We start from the raw sequence: 24,798 nt of genomic DNA on the forward strand, positions 1-24,798 counted from the left end.
ATACATGTATCAACTGGGGTTGTACATAGACAGACATCCCTGTGCAACCTCAACTATATGTGCCCCTTACACAGTCCACACTCTGCTCACACACATGCGCACAAACCCTGGATCCTATGAGGCAGCAGGATCTCTTTGGAGAGCTGGTAGGATGAAGTGGAATTCAGCTTTGGTGCCCACTGGTCCCCCAGCTCCCCTCTCACAGGGACCTTCCCCATTCCTTCTGACTCCAGAGCTCTCACAGGCATGTGCCCTCAGAGAGAGATGCAATTCTACCCATGAAGTCTTAGTCAAAAGAGGGCAGAGTCAGGTTCCTTCCTTTAGTGTTTAAGCAGGATAACAGCTTCTTCCAGTCCTGCCTCACTAGCCTCCTGACAATCCAGGGATCAGAGGAGTAGTCAACTCTTAGACTTGAGTTCCACCCATGGGTCAGAGATGGATGGTACGCTGAGCTCTGCTCCCCAGGGATGCCTACTGAAACCATGTCTTCACTCGTGCAGAGAAAGTTCTGTCCCGGACAGAGGGGAAAGTGGGTGGCATGGGAGACACTCTGGTGAGGCCTCAGCATCCCAGCCTCAGGTGAGCAAGGAGATCTGAGTCTTGACAAGGCTTTGTAGGAGTGAGCTTGAGGCCCATGGCCCGACTCCCAAGGCTATGACCTTCTTCTCAGAGGGCACGCATCAGCAGCAGGAAGGATGTGTCTCCAGGTGGTCTGTCCCCAAGGCAATATAAAGACATCCCCAAGTCCCAGGGCTAGAATTCCCCCTCTTTTGCCTCTCCCCTGGAGCCCAGTTCCCTTCCTTCCACGCCTGTCCAGTTCCTGGATTGAAGCCCACTAATGGCTTTAGACTTGAACCCTAGAGGTGTATATGCCCCCAGCCATTAGGCAGGGACTACTTTGGGAAGAGCACTAATTCCCCACACGGCCCCAGCCTGAGTCCTTCTCCAAAAGTCCCTCTTTGCACCCTCATACCTCACCCTGCCTTAAAGCCTGATTCAAGCACCATCTCTTCCAGGGAGCCACCCTTTAATGTCACTCTGCCACCTTCCCCAGCCACAACTCACATGCCCAGGGCACCAGGTAACTGATACAGATGCCGATGATGGCAGGAGTGCCCCCAGAGACCCATCTCAGAAGGGGCAGAATTTATACCCATGAAACCATAGTCCATATTCCTCAACCTCAACAGTGGTTACCAAGGAGTTTTCTCTAAAAATTCATTCTTATGTGTTTTTGATTTAAGCAGTTTTTCCTTATGTCTGTTATATTCCAGAAACATATATACAAAGTTAAACAAAGAAACAGATCTTGGTGGAGGGTGCAAGCCCCGAAAGCCATCTGTATATTGTGTGGAGTGGATGAGTGTCTGGTCCTAACCACCAGTCCCAAGGCACAGATTCCATGTGAATGCTATGTAAATTTCAGAAAGATGGACAATTACGGGAGATCAATAAAGAATCTAGAAGCAAGTAGTTATTCGGCATGTTTGTTAAATGAATGAGTGAGCTCTGGAACACATGTGCAGTAAGCATTTATAGACATACATGTTTACATGGCATTGCCTATTCTGCTTCTAGTCCATAAGCCTACAGAAGACAGGGGAACACAGCTACTCTACAGCCCAGCTTGGAGAGGGCAGCGTCCAGGAAGAGGCCACAGGTTGGGCTGTCTGGGGCTCTCATCTCAGCAGAGCTACTTCTCAGAGCCCTGCCCCACCGGCTTCAGATGGAGGTGGATGCCATTCTTGGAGCGCAGGACCAGCTGGGGCATCTGGATGGGTAGCTTTGAGGGATCCGGGGAAAACTCAAAACGGAGCAAGCAGAGGGCTGTGACCACTTTTACCTCGTTCATAGCAAACTGCTGGCCAATGCAGTTCCTGCAATGAGCAGCACAAAATGACATCAGGCTATGAGATGTCCAGAGTGATAAAAACTAGCGCTCTAAGTGTCCAACAGAAATCAGTCACTATGCATGGATGAGTCGTTGACTGATTGATTGGCCTGGGCTTCAGAAACAGATCTCGGGGGCATAGTGAGGGTCCCAGACTAGGTAGGTTCACACTGTGGGTTGTGACTTAGGGGTCTCTCTTGGAATGACTCACCTGCCAAAGACAAGAGTATGCTAATGGCAGGAAGAGGGTCCCTCGAACTTCCCTCACATCAGGGTCACCGCACACCCAGCATGGCCCTCCTCATCCCAGAGTTCCCCCAAAGGATGTTCCATGACATCCTCCATCCTCACCTCTGGACAGGGACGTCGGGCTCTCCTTACCTGGGCCCAGCAGAGAAGGGAATGAAGGCAAAGCTGTGGCGTCCGGCCACATTCTCAGGAGAAAAGCGCAAGGGGTCGAAGACCTGATGGGACAGGGCTTGCTTGAATATCTGCCAGGTCCCAGGGCAGGCTGACCCCACAGAAGCCCACCCCTTCTGAACTCCAAGCCCAGGGATGGCATACCTCGGGGTCAGTCCACACTGTACTATTCCTATGGAGGGCATAGATGTGCAGAGAAATCAGGCTGCCTGTGGGCAGAGCAGAAAACTGATGAGCAGACAGTCCTGGGACAGCCAGGCCCACCTCCTCACAGGGTCAGAATCCCCTAAGTGGTGCCCGTAACTGAGCACCAGTCCCTCCCTGAGCACTGCCAGGGACAGAAAGTCCATACCCACCCTCAGCACATCAAAGTGTGTTGGTCAACAGCACACCTACTCCCCACAGCCCCAGCACCAGCTGTAGCACCTGACACAGACATGTGTAGAATGGAAAAGGAAACGAGGACCGCACCTACCCCACCACGAGGACAGGCAAGGACTATCACCCACTTTCTGCTTCCCATTAACTGACTCTCAAGGGAAGTAGTCATTCATAATATTATGCCATCAGCAGTAACAACTACCATTCACCGGCCACTTACTATGTGTCAGATCCAGAGTCAAACGCTCCTTACAAAGCCCCCACACACCGTTGTACAGCTTGTGCATTGCACCGCATCATAGTCTAAGTGAATGGTGCCTCCTGAAGCTGTTCAGGGAGGGCACAATCTGCTTGGTGGTACATGACAGCCCTGAGGAACACTGCCTCTTTAATCCTGACCACAGCCCTGTACGGCAGGGACCCTTCTCACCCCCAGTTCATAGGAGACAAAGCAGAGGTGTAGATGTTGGTGGATTTACCCACACATTGTGGAGCTAGGACTTTGATGCTGGCCGAACACAAAGCCTGGTCTCTTCCCCTCTGGTACAGGGACAGAGAGAGCACCCCCAGGGACTCTGGCTTCACCCCGAAATCTACCCCATCCCACCTGCAGGTAGAGAGCGACCATCCACAAAGTTGACAGGCTTGCTGAGCTGGCGGTACACCTGGGGCACAGGCGGGTACAGGCGGAAGCTCTCCTTGATGCACATGGTCAGGTAGGTCATCTCTGCCAGATCATCCCTGCCACAACACAAGCAGGCCTTTGTGGACTGGGGGGCAGCACAGTCCTGCAGGAAGGCAGGCCCAGCCAGAATCCACACTTCACCGCCACCACACATCAGGGAGTCAGAGGGACGCAAGTGCTCCAGTGTCTAGGCCAGACATGGAGTGGATGCACAAATGCAGGGGCCTGGCTCCACTTTTCTCCATCCCTCCCTCATCTTCACTGTTAGGAAGGGAAAGCACAGGATCCTAGGGGTGTATGTGCTCCTAGCAGTCAAAGGCAAGGTCACTCTTTCAGTGTCCCCCAGAAACCCCACGAGGGACAGTTCTTTGGGTTCTGCTTCATTCCCCATGGAGCTGTAATGGCAAGGGGTAGGGGCTGATATACATTAGCCAAAAGAAGTAATAAATGTCAAACAATAACGAGCTTGGAGGGGGTGAGTAACTACATATAGATAGATAGATGGATAGATAGATAGATAGATGGATAGATATTTCCATTTTGCCACTAGGAAGTTCAGACCTCAAATGTGCTCCAACTATAACGACTGCAACAGCTTACTACAGAGCCCCAAACGCTAGGGTTTATTCCCCTGGTCCTCATTTTTCACTTGTGTTCTACATTTAATTGAATATGTCCTTTAAGTTGATTCAAGATTGAGATGGAATAAAATGAAAATTAAATAAATGTTTCAACTCCCTGCCTCCAGGCTGTGTTCACACTGTTCCCCAACCCAGAGCACCCAGTTCTCCTCTTTTGCCTTTCTGAGCTTCACACATCTCTTTAGAAACCCACCCCTTTTGATGCCTCTGTTCTGAACATGGGGCTGCTCAATCTTACCCCACTCTGTGGTTTTCTCTAGGTTTGTGGTTCTGCAAGAACCAGGTCAGTATTGGCCACTCACCCTCATCCTCCACACTCCTAGCAGCGTCTGGCACCTGGCTGGACACCCTAGGAGGTTTCCAACCTCTGACCAGTAAAACCACATCCTTCAAATCCCAGATTCTGGAATTCTAAGTCAGTCTCCCTCAGTGAGTCTAAAGTTTCTTCCCTCAACTGAGCATTTTCTGTGGCCCCTGCTGTGTCCTATCCCTAGGCTGGAGGTAACACAGGAGTCTAGAGAGAAAGGTGTCAGGACTCGAAAGCCCAAGGGGCAGAGGCCGGGAGAGGCGGGGCAGAGGGCACATGCAGGAAGCGGGCCAGTCAAAATTGCCAAAGATCATTCTCCAGAGAGAGGTCAGCATCAATCAGTGTCGTGATAGTGAGCTCAAGCTTGAATGAAGAAACAAAATAGTTGTAAGTTTCTAAGTGATGAAGTTGGCAACAGCCTTTTCTCCTCACCAGAGGAGTCTAGAGGCTGCACATGTCCATCTAAAAGCAGGTGGGAGGGAATCAGCTCTTCCTGCTACCCCAGCTCTGTTCATCCTCAGTGTTCAAATCCTTTCCAACGCTCCCTGATCCATCTGGGAACCCAGAAGTGTTGTCAGGTTCTGCCACCAAAGGGAGCCAACATAAAAGTCAGCCTCTTGACCACCTTTACAAGACACATCTGAAAATGGTCTGCGGTGAGAGAAAGCGCTCCGGGGCTGTGTCCACGCATAGCTTCCCCTCAAAAGCCACAGCTCTGGAGGGGAAAATGGCAAGGGCTAACTGCCCTCTCCTGGTTTCCAGGATGGCCCTGTAGGTGCAGCTCTTCCCTGGGACAGACTGGGCTCACCGGCAGCCTCACTCACCACTTCAAAGAGTCCCGGTCCCCAAGAATCTCTTGAATCTCTTCCCGACAACGACGCTGGTGCTCGGGGTACAGGGACATGCAGTAGAGAACCCATGAGATGGCGCTGGTGGTGGTGTCATGGCCTGCGAACATGAATGTGTTCACCTCGGCCCGGAGGTCTTCATCTGATAGCTTGATGCCTTCTTCATCCTGAGTCAGGAAAGCACAATGGGACAGCCCAAGGCATGTGAGGTAGGTTCCAACAAGGCCTCACAAGAGTAGCTGTCAAATGAAGGTCTGGGAGAGGGAGGGAAATTCCTTTTCAGACTAGGGGTTCGGAGCGTCCCCTTGATTCCTATCTGTTCCCCCAAAGCCAGCTTGGAGGACTCCTACTCCAGGAAGCCTTGTTTGATTCCTCTGGCCAAATGACTTGTGACTTTACCCAGCCCTATCAGTTTGGCTCCCCTGACACACACAGTCCCTTCTGGAGGAGGAAGAGGTCCTTGTCAACATCTGCCTCCTGTCCCTGCCACCTGACTGTGAGAGTCAGGAGGCCAGGGCTAGTGCTTTCTCTGTGTCTGCATCCCTAGCTTGAGAACTAACCCAGAGCAGGGCTCAGTGAGTTTGTGGAGTGAAAGGACCAACTGAATGAGTGAATAAATGAATGTTGCTGCGGGTGCTCAGTCACTTCAGTCATATCCGACTCTGTGCGACCCTGTGGACTCTAGCCCCACCCAGGCTCCTCTGTCCATGAGATTCTCCAGGCAAGGGTACTGTAATGGGTTGCCATGACCTCCTCAAATGAATGAATGAGTAATGTATAAAGTCTAAGGTTTTAGGTTGCTAAGATTCTTCAGAGTCTTCGAAGGCTGGAATTGGTCTTCTGTTTCATGTAGACCCAGCCTCCCTGCCACTACATCTCTCCCCAGCACCACACCAGTCACCTTCCCACCTCTGAGCCTTTGCTGATGTATACCACTGGACAAGGGCTTCCCAGGTAGCTCAGCTGGTAAAGAATCTGCCTGCAATGCAGGACACTCCAGCTCGATTCCTGGGTCAGGAAGATCCCCTGGAGAAAGGATAGGCTACCCACTCCAGTATTCTTGGGCTTCCCTGGTGGCTCAGACAATAAAGAATCCACCTGCAATGCTGGAGATCTGGGTTCAAGCCCTGGGTTGGGAAGATCCCCTGGAGGAGGCCATGGCAACCCACTCTAGTATTGTTGCTGGAGAATCCCCCATGGACAGAGGAGCCTGGCGGGCTACAGTTCACGGGGTTGCAAAGAGTCAGACACAGCTGAGCGACAGCACAGCACAACACCACAGGACAAGAAACAGGTCATATCTGCTGGGGAAAGAGGGAAAGATGCTTAGCAGCCCCGCTGCTGTCCAGGGAGCCCTGTCTCAGGAGGACAGTCTGAAGACCCGTCAGGGACACATTCTTAGGCAAGGTGGGTGACTGCGCACTCACCCGAGCCCCCAGGAGAATGTCCAGGAAGTCCAGGTGCCTCTTGCTCTGTATCTTCTCCCTCTCTTTCTCATCCTGGAGGGCTGCTTTCCGTTCCCTGATGACCTGGTCTGGGCCGGGAGCATGGGGTGTCACTGCCTGGGGACCCACCCTCTGCCCAAAAGGGGAAGAGAGGTCCTGCAATGGGAGGGGTCCCCCAGGGGCCAGGAGGAGCTAGACCAGAACCTAGGCCTCCTGTGGGTGGGCGGTGCAGGAAAGGCCCACCTGTGTGGTCATGGGCCACCTGGCAGGCCCGCAGGAAGCGGCGGCCATGCGGGGTGAGAAAGTAGATGAAGTCATTGTGGTACTGGAAGGAATCGATGCGCTGCTGCATTAGCAGTGTGAGCTCGCTGACCGCCAGGTAGTAGTTGTTGTCCCTGCACAGTGGAGGGAGGGAGAGATGCTGAGACCTCGACCTGCAGCAGAGCCCCCGAGCAAGTGGAATCCAGCTCCAAGCACTGCGCTCTCTGCCCATCCTCTCCCCACCATCAAGCCCCCCATGAGAGCCATGGGAAAGGCCTGGCTCCACCTGAGCTGAGGCTCCCTAGAACAGGACGCCCCTCTCCTCTCAGACCAGGGCCCAGGAGTCCTGTCACCTCATACGCCCTCGGAGCCAACCTGGGTGGAGACTGTGGTCAGCCCCGAGGGCCCCCTGACCTGTCATTCAGGCCGCTGGTTCCTTTGCCAAAGGTGCACTTCATAAGCGAGTCCAGCGCCATGTGGCCCACATCGCTGAAGATGTCAAAGCTCTTTTGCTCACGAGCCTTTTTCTCCCACTTGTCCTAGAGCCCAGAGATGGAAGGTGATGTAGGGGAGGGGGCCCACCAGGCTAGATGTCCCACCCTGCCTGCACTCCTGTCCCACCACTGTCCTCCCCACACGCACTCCGGGTCCCTGGCCTGGCCTCCATCCTGTTGTTATGAGTGGGGAGTGGGGGGTGGTTCAGGCTCAGAGGGCAGAACCCACAGGCAGCCTCACCCAGCTAACAGAGCCAGGGCAGCTGTGTATGAGGGAAGAGGAGGGCCAAAGGTGGTAAGCTCCCCAGCACAGTCTGTGTGCGTCAGGCCTGCAGTGATCCTGGCGGGTGGGGAGGGGGTAGTCTCTTGCAAGAAGAAAGGCTAGCCCAGGTAACCTCAGGGATTATCCAGCTATAAGGCTCTGAGCCTAATTCTTGATCCCTGACTCCCAGCATCAATTTTAGACTTACTTTCAACATTATTTCAGGCAGTTGTGCTAGGCCAAGGATGAGGAGACACTTTTTAGATATGAAAGGTCTTCCTAATATTCTCAATACAGGCAGCCCTCCAGTCTGCTACAGTAGGAGCTTTCCTGGGGTCTTGCAGAGGCCCTCTGATGTGGGAAGAGGGAGTGCTGGTCTCCCGGTGGAGACAAAAGCTGGGGCTGTCGGGCAGCTTGGAGCCTTAGCACGTTGTCAGCACACGGCCAGCAGTAGGTATCAGGCAGAGCAAAGCTTACACTGCTGCTGCAGGCAGAACAGGGCCTCGGGCCTCAGCAATTCTCCTCACTGCCCTCTCCTAGGAAAACCTGGGGGCGGGAGCCTGGCACAGGGAGCTCACCAGCATGACACGTGCGGACTCGGCAAACACGGCCACGTAGGGCTTCAGCACATCATAGTGGAAGCCAGGTGTGAGCAGCTTGCGATGCTGGAACCACTTAGGCCCTTGGAGAACCAGCAAGCCTTTCCCTGGGGAAGGCATGGGAGAGGGACGGCTGGTCAGTTCACACAATCCTGCCCCAATCCTAGCAACCTAGGATCAAGCACACACCACCCCGCCTAACCCCACTCCCATCCTCCTGATCTGCCTGGCATCCAAACCCAGGTCTGCCCTTCAGGCACCCAGCCCTGCAGCCTCTGGTGACACCAGCCTGGGTCCTGTCCTTCCACACTCCTTTCCTCAGGCCCTTGCCCCAGCCAGCACCACCAATAAAACCTCCTCAGATCACCTGTAGTGCCACCTCCTCCAGGAAGCTGTTCCTCACATTAAAACATTGCCCAGAGCCTTTGCCCTGCCTGCCCAGGGAAGAGGACACCCTGGCAGGACAAGTCTCCTGAGCTCCACCTCTCAGGCAGCCTGGAGTTCTCCTGCCTCCTCCTCTCCTGCTGAGCTTAGGGTGGCAACTTGGGGCCAGGTGGTCTGGTGGATGTAGTAACCATAAGAGCGAACATTGGGCAAGGAGGGATCAGGCAGGGAAGGCCCCTGGTCACCCAGCACCAAGGACAGGGAGGGCAAGAGCCTACTCACCAATCCACTGGAGGAAGAATTCATACAAATCTGGGGCCTTCGGGTCTATAAGAGAAAGAGAAGCTTGGTCAAACGGGGACTAGGGGATTCCTGGAGGATGTTTGGTGATGAATAGGGTGAGGACCTGCCCAGACTTAGGGTGCAAGCCCAGGACCCCTCTCCACATGGCACCAAGCCCTCTGCTCTCAGGAAGCTCCAACTTCTTCCAGGAATCCTCACCTCCTCGACTGTATACAGCTTTGGCATATTCAGGATCATAGATGTTCAGGAATCCAAGAAATCGTCCAAGCCAGAGTTGGTGGGCGTAAGGGAACTGGTGAGTCCAGGACACCACCTTGTCCAAACTCCCAGTCTGCTGGATCTGAAATAGCAACAGAAGGCCAGGCCACTCAGGAACCCAGCATCACCAGCCAGGCCAGCAGGGAAGAGAGGAGGTTGCCTGGGAAGGTGCAGGGAGCACCCCTCCCTCCTCCTGCAGCCCTTCCCTCCCAGCCAGTCACAGTCCTACACATCTCTGGGCTCAGTCCTCTCTCCAGCCCCAGAGCCACTGCTCTAAGTCCAGGCCACGCTTTATTGCCCCTGGGTGAGCACGGCAACCCAAACTGGCCAACTTACTTCCATCTGGTACCTGCCACCAACCTATCTCCGCTGCAGCCAAAAAGAGGTTTCTTTCAGCATCAAAGTTTTCATTAGAAAGAGAACTCCAGCTTGCTGTTCGATACACCTCAAAATCACCTCGATTCCACCCCTAAATCATGGGGCACTTTTTTTTTAATTGAGGATGTACTATGTGCAGAGCACTGTCTAGATGTCTCAGGGGAATGAGATAAACACAGTCCTTCCCATTCACTCTAGGTGGGGAAGAGTGATAATGAACAAATAAACAACAAAGTGAAATGACTGCAGACAGTACTAACAAGGAAATAAGCACAGCGCTGGGAGAGAGTTAACAGGGAGACCCTGCTGAGATAGAGTGACCCAGGATGGACTCTTGTTGGCGAGGACATTCAAGGTCAAACTGAAGGATGATACTGGAGCTGACCGTGTGAAGAGTAAGGGAAGAGCACTCTAAGGCAGAGCGAGCAGCAAGCAGTGTCTGGAGTAGGGAAAAGTATGGTGTCTCCCAGGAGCTGCCACTAGGTGGGGCAGTGGCCGGAGACGAGGCTGCAGAGACCAACTTTGGAGGTTTTTCTAGCTACATCTACTCAACCAGAGCTGCCTTATGTAAGTGGGGTATATGATAAATACCTTTCCAAGACGTGCCTTTTTTATTTAAGATATTTGATGGCTCAGACGGTAAAGCGTCTGCCTACAATGCAGGAGACCAGGGTTCGATCCCTGGGTCGGAAAGATCCTTTGGAGAAGGAAATGGCACCCCACTCCAGTACTCTTGCCTGGAAAATCCCATGGATGGAGGAGCGGGATAGGCTACAGTCCATGGGGTCGCAAAGAGTCAGACACGACTGAACAACTCCACTTTTTTCACAGTGTTTCCAACAACTGCCTAGTATTCCATTTCAGGGGCATACCATTATGTATTAATCCATTTCCCCCTATTTGGAAGGAGCCTTTTAGAAGTACACTTTAAACTCTCCAGTGGCCTGCCCGTGGGTTAGCACCATAGTTTGGGAGACAGTATAGTAACAACTAATCTTCATTAAGCACCTGCTGTGGGCTAGGCCTTCTTCTAAGCACCTTATATCTTGACTCATCGCATCCTCAAAACCATTCTTCCCATTTCAGGGAAAAATGAAGTCGTTCAGTCGTGTCCAACTCTTTGTGACCCCCATGGACCATATCCCACCAGGCTACTCTGTCCATGGGATTTTCCAGGCAAGAATACTGGTGTGGGTTGCCATTTTCTTCTCCAGGGCATCTTCCCAACCCAGGGATCGAACCCAGGTCTCCCACATTGCAGGCAGACACTTTACCATCTGAGCCACCAGGGAAGTAAGAGGAGCCTACATCCAGAGATCTGAGGTTGCTTCCCAAGAACTCACAGCCATCTTTGGAGCCTGACAGACCTGGGTTTGAGTATTGTTTCTCCTATTTTTCAGATGTGTGAACTCGGGCAAGTCACTGTGACATTAATGAACACACAAGGCAGGCATGTCATTAGTTGAGGTCATGTGGATCCTGGGCAAGGGAAGCCCTCGACTGACTAGAGGTTTCCTCTCCTTCAAACCTTCCCTCCCATTCCCAATATCTTCTTCCAAGCCTCATCCCTGCATCTCCTGCACACATCCTCCTCCTCAATGCCCCTAAACTGCAATAAAGAGTGTGGTCTGAACACGCCCTGAGATACTTTCAACTGTGGGAAAAGCACTCACCAAACCTTGTCTCCTGTTACAAGGTAAACTGACCCTTGTGTTACACTCTCCAACCCATTCCCCTGGAAACTTGACAACTGCAGAATATCAACTGTGTTGCTAGGCAACATAGCTATGGCCAAATGAACCCTGGGAGGTAAATAACATCTGGACTGGGAAGAACCATGAACACCTGATGAGAGCACCATGCTTTGGGCTTCTCTGCGTGTGGTGACTCTGGTAATGTGCATGACCTTGCAGGACCCTTGGGACTGCTAGTGGACACAGGGATTCGGCGGGACTTGGAGATTCAAACACAAGCTTGACCCACATCCAGGATGAGGAGCTTAACTCCCTGCCTTTGGCTGGCCCCTGAGGAGCAGATAGTGGGTAATGGCTATGTGGAGGTTGTGAAGAATGCCTGATGCTGCCTTGCTGGCTGGCTGCCCATATCCTTGGAGGAGACGGATGCTAACTGTGCCTCTGGTAGCCTTGTGAGTCTGAGTGCTTGAAACTAAGTTGACCTCTTGGGGTGTGGCATCATCTCTTCACATTTGTTATATACCATTCCTCGCTCTTCATATATCCTCTACCCAAGAGAGCCCACTGATGTTCGGTCTGTACCTTGGCATCCACCCTGAATGACCTCTCCAGGGACCTCTCTAACCTTCCACCAGCTGACATCTCTGCCTCCTCTGGACCTCTCTAGCCCTACCAGGGCCTTACCCATATTCTGCCTTGTGCTATAATTGCTTTTATCTAAGACCCCCAAAATTTAATAAAACTAACATTTGACATTCACTGAACATTTGATGTGTTCAGATACTGAGCTAATACTACACGCAAATTCTTTTATTTAACTCTCAGAAAATTCTATAAGATAGGCACCATCATAATTCCTACTTCGGAGTTAAGGACAAGTCAACTCTGAGAAGCTTAGTCACACGGCTAGTTAGCAATAGACCTAGGATTCACACCCAGGACCCCTGACCTAACCCCACCTGTGGACCGTGAGTTTCCCAGAAGCACAGATCATGTGTGGGGCATCCCCAGATCACTATGGAGCTCAGCAGGGGGCCCTGGATACAGAGTATACTTGATAAACAGTGTGCCAGATGAACAGAATGAAAAAGGAGCTGACAGAGAAGACTAGAAAGGAGGGAGAAAGCATACAAAGCATCTGGCTAGTCTAAACATTGGCCAGAGATAGGCCATCTCATGAAAAACCAGTCCAAGTCTCACTCAATCTGGGGAGTCAAAGAAGAAAGGCCACCATCAGCACTTTCTGTGTGGTAAACAGTATGGCAGATTTGTTTTTGTTTTCCCAGATGACCCTAGCCTGCCTGCTATATGGCTAAAGTCCAGAGTCACTCCTCATTTCCACATTCTTTCTCACAACATAGGGGATGGGAGGGGACAGATATTATTGTGTATCTCCCGTAAGTCAGGAGCTACGGGAGTGAATTCATAGATCACTTCAGGTACCTAATATAGAACAATTATTCCCGTCTTACAGATGAGAAAACTGAGGCTCAGAGGTGTGAACTGACTTGCACTTTGCTTGTAGGTTAGTAGTGCTCTAACTCGGGTTCAGTTCAGTTCAGTTCAGTCGCTCAGTCATGTCCGACTCTTGGCGACCCCATGAATCGGAGCACGCCAGGCCTCCCTGTCCATCACCAACTCCTGGAGTTCACTCAAACTCACGTCCATCGAGTCGGTGACGCCATCCAGCCATCTCATCCTCTGCCGTCCCCTTCTCCTCCTGCCCCCAATCCCTCCCAGCATCAGAGTCTTTTCCAATGAGTCAACTCCTTCACGTGAGGTGGCCAAAGTACTGGAGTTTCAGCTTCAGCATCATTCCTTCCAAAGAACACCCAGGGCTGATCTCCTTTAAAACTCGGTTTAGAGCCCCACATTCTCTTCCCCGTACTGAAATCTATCAGGGTTGCTGTGTTCAGCTGTATAAACTGTACACTGCACAATCCTAGGGCGTGCCATTCATGACAAGGCCTGTGCAAGGACTGGCCCAGCTTTCCCTCCTTGTAAAGTTTCTTTTCACAGTCCTCACCCACTCAATTAATCCATGTTGTATCTTCCAGGAAACAACCTTGAGGAACACAGGACATTTGAAAATTTAGCCCCAGGAATCCTTGTCTAGACCAAGCCGCTTCTCCCAAAGGGGGACTGGGCTTGGCTGCTCTGGCCTCCAGCCAATCATCTGTGGTTTTTCTGGGGTTCCTTTCCTTCCAGGCCGTCTGTAGGGTCCAGTGTAATCTCCCCATAGAGTCTTTCCCCCTCTGCCTCTGAACTCATTATTCTGAGCTCAACCCAGGGGCGTTGTAAGAATTTCACTGCCCTTGTGAACACAATGTCCAAAAGGTTACAAGTGAGCAACATAATCTCTGCCGATTAGTAAAAGGGAACCTTCCTTCTGGTGTCCCCGACCTCTTTCTTGCTTCCTTCTTGTTTGGTATCCCTGGAAATAATTCTTTCCTCCTGGGTTCCTCTTATTTTTCCATCTGTGCTCCTGGGTTTTCCTTGCTGACTTTTTGATCACCAGAAAGGACTGTGCCCTTTCTCTCCATCCCTCTCAAGTTCAATTGACAGGGGACAGGAGAGGCTTAAATCACAAAGCCAGACACAGAATCTCAGGGTTGGAAGGAACCCTTGGCCGATCTGGTTCATCTGTGCCTTATTTTTCTCCTCATTAGCTGTGAGTGTCCCCCTGGCCCGCAGCATCCCCACCCAGGATGGGAGATTTGACCTCATGCTGACACGTACCACACGCACAGCACATACACAGCCTGAGCAAGCCCTGCCTCCCCATGCCCAGATTTCTTCTGCATGCCCTTGATCACCCCTGGAGCCTGGCAGGAGTGAGGATAGCTCTTGGTACCTGGCCCCACTAGTGGAGTAGCAGCCCCATCAAAAGGGCTGGGGCATCCTCTCTCGAGGGGTCATGGCCTGGCTAGCTTCTCTGGGTTACATAACTGTACATCTCAGACCAGTCCTCAGATGACCCAAGTTGGGACGCCTACAGGACTCCAAGGTCTAGGCCAGCTTGTTTTTCTCCAAAAGGAAGGAAACAGGAAGAGAACAAGTCGTGGAGATAATTCACTGACCCTGGCTCCAGAGCCACACACCGCTCGTCCTCGCATTTGCACCCATTGTAGACATCACCAAGATTAAACAGGAGGGGATGGGAAAAGCAAGCATGGGCACCACTCTCCTCTCTGCCTCCTCAGAACTGGAGGAAGTTTTGCTCTGAGGAGTAGATCTGAAAGAGATCTTAACATTGCCAAACCACAGTCCTCCTTTATAGGTGGGAATGGTACATCCCAAGGACAAAGAGAACCATTCCACAGGAGTTGGGCCGACTGGGATTCTGCAGAGGCACTTCCTACTGCCCTCTTGTTAATGAGCCTGCCCAAGTCGTCAGTCAGTTGAGCCAAATCTCAGAGGGCAAGTGTTCAAGAAACAAGATACCCACTTAGCCAGTCTGCTGCAGCCACAGCTCTCCCACAGGGAGCAAACAAATCTGTTCACAAAATGGGGTAGCAGTTCAGAAAAACACATTGTTAAGGAGGGGAGGGGATGGGCTTTCCTCTTCCTCAGCCTGCGGGGCTCCCTTGAGGCAGGTCATGCTGATCTCTGGTTCCCAGGACCCAGAGTTGCCTGGCCCAGCTCCTTCATGATGTGGGAACTTCTGCCCCCAGAGCTCAAACATCTCAAGCAACCAAGAACTCACTGCTTTTCAAAATGTAGTAGTCCCAGCAATCTTTGGATCATCTTAATTCTTACTTCCCTGGCAGTCCAGCAGTTAAGACTCCCCACTCCCAGTGCAGAGGGCACGGGTTCAATCCCTTGCCAGACAGGGAGCTAGGATCCCCCATGCCACACAGTGTGGCCAAAAAAAAAAAAAAAAAAGATTAAGAAGTTAAATAAAATAAAAATTAAAAAACACTCTTTAGTCACTGAACTAAAAGCTGCCAGATGTGGCCTTCCCCATGAGTTTGCAGTCTGCTCTCTGGGGCTACAGAGGCTTCTACTGTCCCTTGGGAGTTGAGGGCCAGATCCTCCTGGGTCTGCTCTCCTCCAGTATGGACATTCCTAGATGCCCTTGGGTGCTATAGTCTTCCCCACTCCATGGGTGCTGCCCTGCCCCACACACACACCAGCTTCATGAGCACCGGGATGTTTGTGAGCCCCAGGTAGTGTCAAGGACAGCAAATCTGTATAGTCAAAGCCAGAGGGGTTGGGAGTGCCTGCCAAGAAGAAGCAACAAAAATTGAGATGAGGCAGTGTCCCCGAAAAAAAAAAAAAAAAGAAAGTCAGTGAGAAAAAAAAGAACACTCAATTTACACAAACTCTTTGGAGATTCAACTATGAGGATGAGCCGGGAGCCATGGGGAACTTGGAGGAAGGGATCTATGCATGATGCTCCAAGGAGCAGAGAAATGGTTCCCCCCCAACTCTAGAGACGAATAAGTGACTTTATCCTCCATCTTCCGTTTCAGAGACAAGTGCAGAGACAATACCGCACATGTTATCTGTGGATGTATGCGAATACATAACACATGGAAGCAACCCTGGCTCAACAGAAGGAGCTTGGGAGGCTTTGGATGAGGTTGACACAGGTCACCTCGACTCTTCTAGTACCACATATTGGCTGGGAAGTATGATGGGCCTTGCCCAATGGCACACAACTCTCAAGTCTAGGTTTTGCAGTCCCAAAGCCTGCATACGTTCTGCCTGCAACACCTGTCTCTGTCTTCAGCACCAAAGATGAACTCCAGCACCAGGAATAACCAGGTTGGAGCAGAACACAGGAAGCAATCCAACACCTAAGAAGACAGAAGGGCAGATAGCCAAGAGGCACCCGGGAGTCCAGGGGAGTACAAACATTGGCCTTCACCCTGTGTCAGTGACTTTGCTGCCCAGAGTTGGGTCTCCCAGGGATACACTCACATATTCAACAAATGGGCATGGGGCACCCACTCTCACTGCCAGCCATGGTGCTAGCTCCTGGGGACATAGTGTGAACAGGACAAAGCCCTGCCCTCCCCAAACTTACTTGCCAAGTGGGGAGAAAGAATATCAACAAGAATCAAATATATCAGGCATACAATTTCAGGTAGTGGCAACTCTTGGAAGAAAAATAAGGCAGAAAAGAGGGCAAGGGTGCTATTGTAGACAGGGGATTAAAGGATCAAGGAAGCACTCTCAGGTGACATTTGAGCAGAGATTGGCAGAAATACCTTCTAGAAAGCCTCATATTATTGGCCAGAATCTGTCCCTCTAAAAATCCTTTTTCCTCAGCTATCCCTCCACCCCTCTGCTCCTGGTAATGCAGTCTTGCTCTGCTTCACAGAGAAAAGTAGAACCTATCAGAAAAGAGATCCCTTAAAGTCAGCTACGAGACCTGAAGAACCACTGCCTGTTCCCAACCTTCCCTCCTGTTCCAGTGGAGGAGGTATCCAGGGCTTGTCCAAGGCCACTCCCTTTAGATTTCAACCCTCCCCTCAGGTACCTCATCCATCAGTCCCCCTTCTCTTGCCTAACACAGACCCCACCCTCTCTACCATCTCCTTGCCACTTGGCATTTAAAACATGTTCAAGTCTCTTGCCCTTGACCAAACAAAGCCTGCTTTGGCTCTGCTCCCTCCTCAGCTAACACCCCATTGCCCTCCTCCCTTCATAACCCAATTTCTCAAATGAGCTGCCTCCTTGCTTCCGCTTGCTCCTACCTCGGCCCCCACCTCTCCAGCAGTGATGGGACATGGTCAGCTCCCCTCTCTCTCTTGAGCTCTCTCCTGGCTGTCCTCCTGCCTCTCCTGATGCCCCATCTCAGCAGCTCCTCACTTATCACTTGTTAATCAAAGACTGAGGCTCCCCAAAATCTAGCCTCTGGTCTGCTCCCAAGCTGCACCTTCTCCCTGAAGGCTCTCAACTACTCCCGTTGCTTCCTTTGCCATCTACTGGCTGGTTCCTAAATGGACCTCTCATCCCAGCTTACCTTTCTCCTGAGCTCCAGAAACATGACCAGTCATCTCGTGGATTTCTGCATAACATCCTCCGGGCCTCTCAAACTCAGCATTTCCGAATATGAATATAGCATGTTTGCCCCCCATATCTGCCCCTCCTCCCATACCTAGGGATGGAAACACCATCCATGCTGATATCAACCAGAAACAAGGAATGATGCTTTCTCTGAGATTTATGTTAATACTGAGGGAGACGCCTATGGCGGCTGCCCCTCTCCCTTGCAGATCCACCAAGAGACTTTTACATTGGAATCAGCTAACCAGAATTCAGAGAACCAAATGTAGCTGTTCTGGGGTTGGGGGCTGGTATGGGGAGGAGGGAGGTCCTGCCATGAAACACCCCAAATCCAGAACCTAAGGTTCCCATACCCAGACACTGACAGGTGCTGCCAACCCCTGAGCCCCCACTTCCTGGGTCTCAAATCCCCACATTTCTACACGTAGATAGACACAGAAATTGATTCCTCCAGGTTATATAGAAGTCTTGTGGCTCAGGGGTCCTTTCTCTCTTTAGGTGACTTTGCCAAATTCTGCTCTGAGTCAGCTGTGTTGATGCCACAGTCTAACAAAGCTCCCAGAGCAATCCTATGTCCCCCTTCTCCTTGGTACATGAAGGGAGTCTCCCTGACACATCTCATATCTGGCCGCGGTGAAGGCATCAATGCCTCCTCTCCCCATGCCCACAACACCAAGACAGCCTGCTCTGCCTCTCACTTCCCTTATCCAGCTGGCTCACACCATCAACACTGCCGCAGCCTCCACCCTGCTCTCCCTGCCTCCTATTTAGTCTCTGCCAATCTAGTCTTCACCCAGAAGCTGAAGTTTATCTTCTACCACCCAAATCTGAGCTCTTCACTCCCTTGCATGAATCCACTCCCTGCTTCCCTGTTGTGCTCACAATAAAGCCTTTTGACCTGGCCTGTGAGGTCCCATGTGATCTGTCTCCAGCCCCACTTCAGTCTTATTTTCTCCTCCTTGCCCTCACTCTCACCCCTCCAGAAGCACAGAACCACCTATGCAGGCACATATAAGACCTTGAGAAACAAACATCTGTTGAACAAACTAATTTCTTGAACGCACAGTGCTCTTTCTGGCCTCTCCCTTTGGTATCGTAGGTATCATCTTCCTCCCTTCCTTTCGCACTTTCATGGGCAGCAACGTCCAGATTCTTCTCAGACTTGGCACAGTGACCCCTCCCTGGGCCCTAGGATCTGGAACTGTGTGCTGTGTTATCTCTGTCTTGCAGACTGGGTTCCCCTAGGGCCTGGCTCTAGTTTTGTTTCTTCCTCCTCTGGCCTCAACATAGGGCCAGACCCAGAGTAATTGGTCAGATAACGCTAGCTGCTTGGGAACAAAGGGACCTTATCTGGCTCCTGAAGACTGGGTTGATTTAGGAGGAAGGAAGAAGATGAGGAAAGCAAGTGCTCCCTTGTGTTTTGCAGCAGGAGTCCGCCTATGATGACTGACACGTGATGTCTATCTGCCCAGCAGTTTGCAGTGTATCTCTACTTTATCTCTGTTGATCCTCTTCCAACCCAGCAAGGTAAAAAGGCTTTTCTCAATGTGGAGAAAAGGAAGTGGAAGTACAGAGAGGAAGCATGGTGAAGGCCCATGATCAATATCTGCTGCTGCTGCTGCTGCTGCTAAGTCATTTCAGTCGTGTCCGACTCTGTGCGACCCCACAGACAGCAGCCCACCAGGCTCCCCCGTCAATGTCTACTGAGTGAAAATAAGCCACATCCCCAGGCCAGCATTCTTCACTAACCTGCACATGGTCAAGGAAACCATCCCAGCAATGAGCAGGACCAGGGAAGAGGGCTTTTACAGTCCCAGGAGATCACCTGTCCTGGGCTTGGAGCTGGCATTCTCCTTTCTCTCCTTCCAACACAGATTAGAGCTTCGGGCCCCTCCCAGGGGCCCCAGCTTTCAGTCAACAATATGGCTGAGCACCTATTATGTGCAGGTCCTCTCTGGGCCCCCACCTCAAGGTGATGCATTCTAAGAATTGAGGGGGCTGATGGGTAGAGGACAGACTATAACTGGAGGCCAAGAGGGGAGGAGTGAATCCTGATGGACATCTCTTCCAGCCCCTGCGGCTCTTCCTTTTACCACCAGTCCTCCTCCTTCCTTTCCTACTTCCATCACCGCAAGGCCCAAGAATCAAACATGCAATTACTCTGTACAGACTGATCATGTCCTGAATGAAAAGGCACAGATCCATTCAGCTGAGAGCAGAGGTGCCAAGCCCTGGAGGAATGCAGGGGTGTTGGGCCTGCCATGGTTCCCCAGGAAACATTTGTTGTGTCTGAGAGAAACCACCCCTCCGGGCCTTGCCCACCCTTCCTCGTGCCAAGGCCCTTCAGATACTTGTGTGAGAGCCAAGAAGCCAAAGCTAAGTTGTGTTCCAGGTCCTTAATACATTCTCAAGGTGAGGGCAGGAGCATCCAGGGGAACGAGGGCAGACAGCACTGATACGGGGGTCGCGGAGCAAGGTCTCTGCCCTAGGAAAGCCCACAGGCTGATGGCAAATCCAGCTTTGATGGAGGCAAGGAGAAGAGGAGGAGACACGAGAGGAAAGCGATTGAAGGTTTCTCTAAATGCCTCTTTCCCACATTAGGGTCATACCTCAACCTTCCCATGAAGAGAACGTCCCTATACTTAATACAGCCCCCCCAGATAAATCCTGGTCCCTCCACTTGTCTTCTCCATCATTGTCTCCTCTGTTGATACCCTGCCTCACTCTCCTATGCTCACTGTCTCTTCATCCAGTGATACCTACTCTGGGGAGGCTTGTGCTGTACCCTGAAGGGACAGGGAAGAATCAGACCAGATCTCCATGGTCAAGTGGGAATGATGAACAAGCAAACAGAAGATGACAACCGTACAGGACAAGCACTGAGATACCAAACCTGAGGCTGATGCAAAACACTGGTGAGGCACCCCAGCCCCTAGTAGCCTGGTGGCAGCGAAGGCTCTAGTGTCTGTTTTCTCCCTAGAGAGTAAGCTCTTTGAGAGCAGAGCCTGGGTCTGATTCATCTTCCAGAACTTTCTGTCCTTTTCTGGGTGTGTCTAGGATACAGGTATGTTACTAGGCCATCCTAAAGTGAAAGTGAAGTCGCTCAGTCATGTCCAACTCTTTGCGACCCCATGGACTGTAGCCTATCAGGCTCCTCCATCCATGGGATTTTCCGGGCAAGAGTGCTGGAGTGGATTGCATTTCCTTCTCCAGGGGATCTTCCCGACCCAGGAATCGAACCCAGGTCTCCCACATTGCAGGCAGACACTTTACCGTCTGAGCTACCAGGGAAGCCCAGGCCATCCTAAGACAGTTATTTGTAGAGACTTATTCTTGCCTGGGCTTCCCCACTGGTTCAGCAGTAAAGAAGCCGCCTGCCCGTGCAGGAGACACAGGTTCGATCCCTGGATTGGAAAGGTCCCCTGCAGGAGGGCATGTCAACCCACTCCAGTATTCTTGCCTGCAAAATCCCATGGACAGAGGAGCCTGGCGGGCTGCAGTCCATAGGGTCACAAAGAGTCAGACACAACTGAGCGACTAATCACATTCTTGATCCCACCCAGAGGTAAGGCTTATCCTGAGTATCAATCATGAAGGAAAGGTAATTCCCTAGACTCCTGGGAAAAGTTTACTCAGGACATAGTAGAAATCTAAATTCCTCCCTCAAAACCTTAACCTTTGGCAGCTATACCTACTTTCCCAAGCCTGGCTGCAGATCAAAACACTTTGGGGACGTTTTTAAACTCAGACCCCCTAGCTCCAAAATGTTAGAGTCTTCAGGGCTCAGGGGCCGAGGAATCTGCTCCTCCCAGTTGATTCCAATGCAGCTGTCCCTTTCTATGTGTTCAGAAACCTCTACTCTAGATCCTCATGGAGGTAGGAACTAAGAGCTCTTCCTGACAATGAGTGCTAAGGGTCCCCACTACCCTGAGATAACTGGGAAGGATGAGTCAGAATCTGAACCCAGGAAGATGCCTAGCCCCTGACCCAGTTCATAGGCATGGCAGGGAGAACTCCACCTCTGGGAGCACCAATTTTTAAATGGTTCAACAGGTCTCTTAGGTGAGAGCACTTGTCCCTGCCTTCACTTCCATTTTCTGCCCTAAAAAGGGAAATTTTTACAGTGGACAGAACAAGAGGATACTGGTTAAGCTCTAAATGAGATTGCCTAGTTGGATCAGACTCTAGGAAAATTTTTTCCCCAGGTTATCCCTGAGTCCTTAGCAGAGCTCTGTCTGAACCTTGGGCCTCAGAATGATGGGGAGGAGTCTGTGGCCCTTCTGAGTCCCAGCTTTTAAATTCCACCCCCATTCCCCACCCCCACCTGAGGCAAGCTTGGAAAGTGAGAGTGAGGGGGAGACTCATTGGGAAAGATGAACGGGAATCACGGCTCACAGAACCCCATTTCTCTGCCCAAGCACAGGATCTCTTGCCATGGCCCCCAGCAGGTTAGGCCAGACTCCCAAAGGGAAAGGAGGCTGGTTTCTTTATCCTCTGCCCAGTCACTTACCTCGAGGGCATGCCCAAAAAGCCAGTGGGTGGGGGGCCCTGAGAATCTGTCCATAGCTCTGGCTAGCATCTGCCTCCGCAGCAGCAGCCGAGTGAGCTTAAGGAAGACTAAGACTGAGACCAGTCCAACAGCCCACAGGCTCAGGTGGGAGAGACTCAGGGAGAGCAAAACAGGCACCATGGCTGCAGTCACAGTCGCCCAGGTTTCTGCCTGCCTCCTACTGCCCTCAATTTCCCTTATACTATGAGCACAGGCACCCTGCCAGCTCCCACTCCAGCCACGCCCTGCAGTCAGCGACAGCCCAGGCTGGGCTGAGCTCCACGGGCAGAGACAACAGTCCCCAAATGCACAAACAGAGGAGACAGCCTGGCTGATTTCCACCAAAACTCAAATGAAGAAAACTAGATAGTGGGCTTCAAAGAAACGAGGCAATGTGTTCCTCAGAGGAACAAACAGAAGGCAGTTCTTGGCATGATCACTGGCGTAATAATGACTACCTTTTCATGTAAGCTACCTTGGATGCTTCAGATACTTGTCACACACTATCTCATTTAACCCAAACAAGGTCAGAAAAGTTTGTACACACAAGTTTGTGTTATAATCTTGGGAGTGGAGTTAGCCTTTCTCTGACCCAGGCTCTCCCTTCTAGGGCTTGAACCTTGCTCCTGAAGATGACTCAAAAAAAAAAAAAAAAGGACTTAAAGAATCATGAGCCTGACATAAATGCAAGCTCTCCCAGCAGTCCGTGTCCAAAGGGAACAATGGAAGCTCTCTAGCAAGAAGGCACAAGCAAGCTAAGCCTCAGTTTCATTATCTGGAAAATGAGTTTAAAAAGCAAGTACTGATGACCTTGTTTAAGTTAAATGAGATAGTGTGTAACATTCAAGGTAACTTGTGTGAAAAGGTGGTCATTATTATGCCGATGGCTACACAACTCATCACACACCTTGCTGTTCACACGGTGGCTGAAATCTGACAACCATCCTCACTTCTAGCACCAGAGAGAGGTCACCACATTGCCAGAATCAGAGACTCGCCAGCATTCAATTCCTAGGCCCTGATCCTACCAGCTACCCCTTGCACTACCTTGGCAGTGTGATTCTTGAAACCAAAATGTGCCTTCCTGGAGCTCTCATTGGCTATGCCCTCAAGGATCCAGTAGAAAATGTCAACTGCAAAGAAAAACTTAGAGATAACCTCCAATCCAGTAGTTACCTGGGTTAAAGAGATGGAGACATTGAGCCTCTGCCTTTATACAAATGCTTTCCAAAAGGTCTTCTCCTCCAGAAAGCCTTCCTCCACACACCCTTCCTCCATTTCAGAAACACAAACTGAGGAGTCTTCTAACCATCTGCAACTCTTCTTGGGTTTGTTCACATTTTGCCTTGCAGCAATTGTCTTATCTAGAGTGCTTGTCTTGGCCTCAAATCTCCCCATTCTGCTGTGTCAGAGACTGAGCTGGTCTTTTCCTTCGTTTGCATGACTGAGCCAGAACAGACGGGATACAAGCATTCAGCGAAACCTGTGATCAGGTGGATGAGTGAAAGGATGGACACCCTGGAGGGTTCTGCAGGCCCTGGGTTTTACTGGAGTTAGGAGAATATTGGCAGCATGCACCCACTGCACTGCCCCACTTTTACCCATAGCTCAGTAAATCTTCAAGGGAGGCTTTGTATCAGGGTTCTCTCCTCTTCCCCAGCACCCAGCACAGTAGACACTTAAATAAATAATTGTTTGTTGAATGAATTTTGAAGGGATTGGCTATTCTAGTGGGAGATAAGGGGAAGAGAAAGTGAGAAAAGGTTGATTGACCAATGCAAAATATACTGGAACTGCCATATTGGTACCTCTCTGGACAGTGAATTTGGCCCCTCTTGTGGCTGGGTCCCAGGGATCACTGCCTAGTGAGGAGCCCAGAGCTCACGACTGTCCTCAGCCTAACGCTTACTATGCTTGCTTCAATTTCCTAGGGATGTCAGACATATAGAATGAGTGGTAAGTGTGAATTCTTGATAGGAGTGAGGAGGGATCAGATTACATCCAAGCAAAGAAAAGTTGTGTCTAGAACAATAGTCCTCCATCCTGATTCACACTGGAATCACCTAGAGAGTTTCAGAAACATCTGATGTCCTCCATGCATCCCCACCTCTGAGCTCACCTGCATCTGTCTTCTGCTCACGTGGCCTTCTTCGTGGGGTTGTGGTGAGGATCCTGAGAGCGTGACAATGGTCTGTGCTTGTTGCTGGTTCTCTGCTACAGTCAGAGCCCAAAGTGAGTTGGGGGAGGCAGGGGGGATGGCTCCTCAACCTGGTATCTGGGACTCCCAGATCTGTGTGGTCAGCCCAGCTCCTTCCACTTGTGCTGTGTTTGCTCATGAGCAACCCCAACCAGCTCTGGCCAAGTATCTTGGTCCTGAAAGTGTGAGATATAGGGGAGGCAAGCGTGAAGCATATGGATGCGGAGGGCAAGAGGAATGCGACAGGGCTGGAATGGATCAAAATTGGTTATTCTGCAGGCTCTGTCCAGAGAGAGGTAGGGTTCTTCCAAGGTGTTCTGATCCACCCTAAGATGGATTTGTCACAAGGACAGCTAAGGATGAAGCATAATGGAGGAAGACTTGGCTTAGAATCCCTGATCTTCCAAGGACGCCAGACCCCAGCCCTTTCACCTGAAACAGTATGGTCATTTAAGTTCTGGATAAAACAGAGAGCTGTGTAATGTTCTGAAACAAATGAGTAAGAGATGCCTCAACCCTGGAAAGCATGGATACAGTCTTGGCAAATAGGAGGAGAAAGAGAGGTGGGGGAGCAGAACAGATAAAACCCAGCAGACCCAAGTTACACACAGTAAATGAGCCTGTTGGTGCCTGAGAAGATAAACATCAAAGAGGAGATCGGCAGACAAGAGGAGCCAAGAATGGTGCCAATTTTCTCCAATCAGTCATCAAATTGATTCATTTGTTGACCGACATGTATGTATTGAGTAACTTCTATATGCAGATATTTCACTAGGCACTCAA

General features: G+C 51.1%; 1 protein-coding gene across 1 annotated transcript; it reads right to left on the bottom strand.

The window, feature by feature from the left end:
* Positions 1 to 1,464: 1,464 nt before the first annotated feature.
* Positions 1,465 to 21,972, bottom strand: LOC128044594 (cytochrome P450 4B1). Its single transcript, XM_052636905.1, has 12 exons — positions 21,780 to 21,972; positions 9,120 to 9,261; positions 8,901 to 8,945; positions 8,214 to 8,341; positions 7,294 to 7,418; positions 6,862 to 7,013; positions 6,601 to 6,707; positions 5,150 to 5,340; positions 3,300 to 3,433; positions 2,456 to 2,520; positions 2,273 to 2,355; positions 1,465 to 1,877 (listed from the first exon to the last, which is right to left on the bottom strand). Exons 1-12 carry the CDS (start codon positions 21,957 to 21,959, stop codon positions 1,694 to 1,696), a joined length of 1,536 nt encoding a protein of 511 aa, XP_052492865.1. The 5' UTR covers positions 21,960 to 21,972; the 3' UTR covers positions 1,465 to 1,693.
* Positions 21,973 to 24,798: the final 2,826 nt, after the last annotated feature.

Source organism: Budorcas taxicolor, chromosome 3 (assembly GCF_023091745.1).
Source record: "Budorcas taxicolor isolate Tak-1 chromosome 3, Takin1.1, whole genome shotgun sequence".
NCBI lineage: Eukaryota > Metazoa > Chordata > Mammalia > Artiodactyla > Bovidae > Budorcas > Budorcas taxicolor.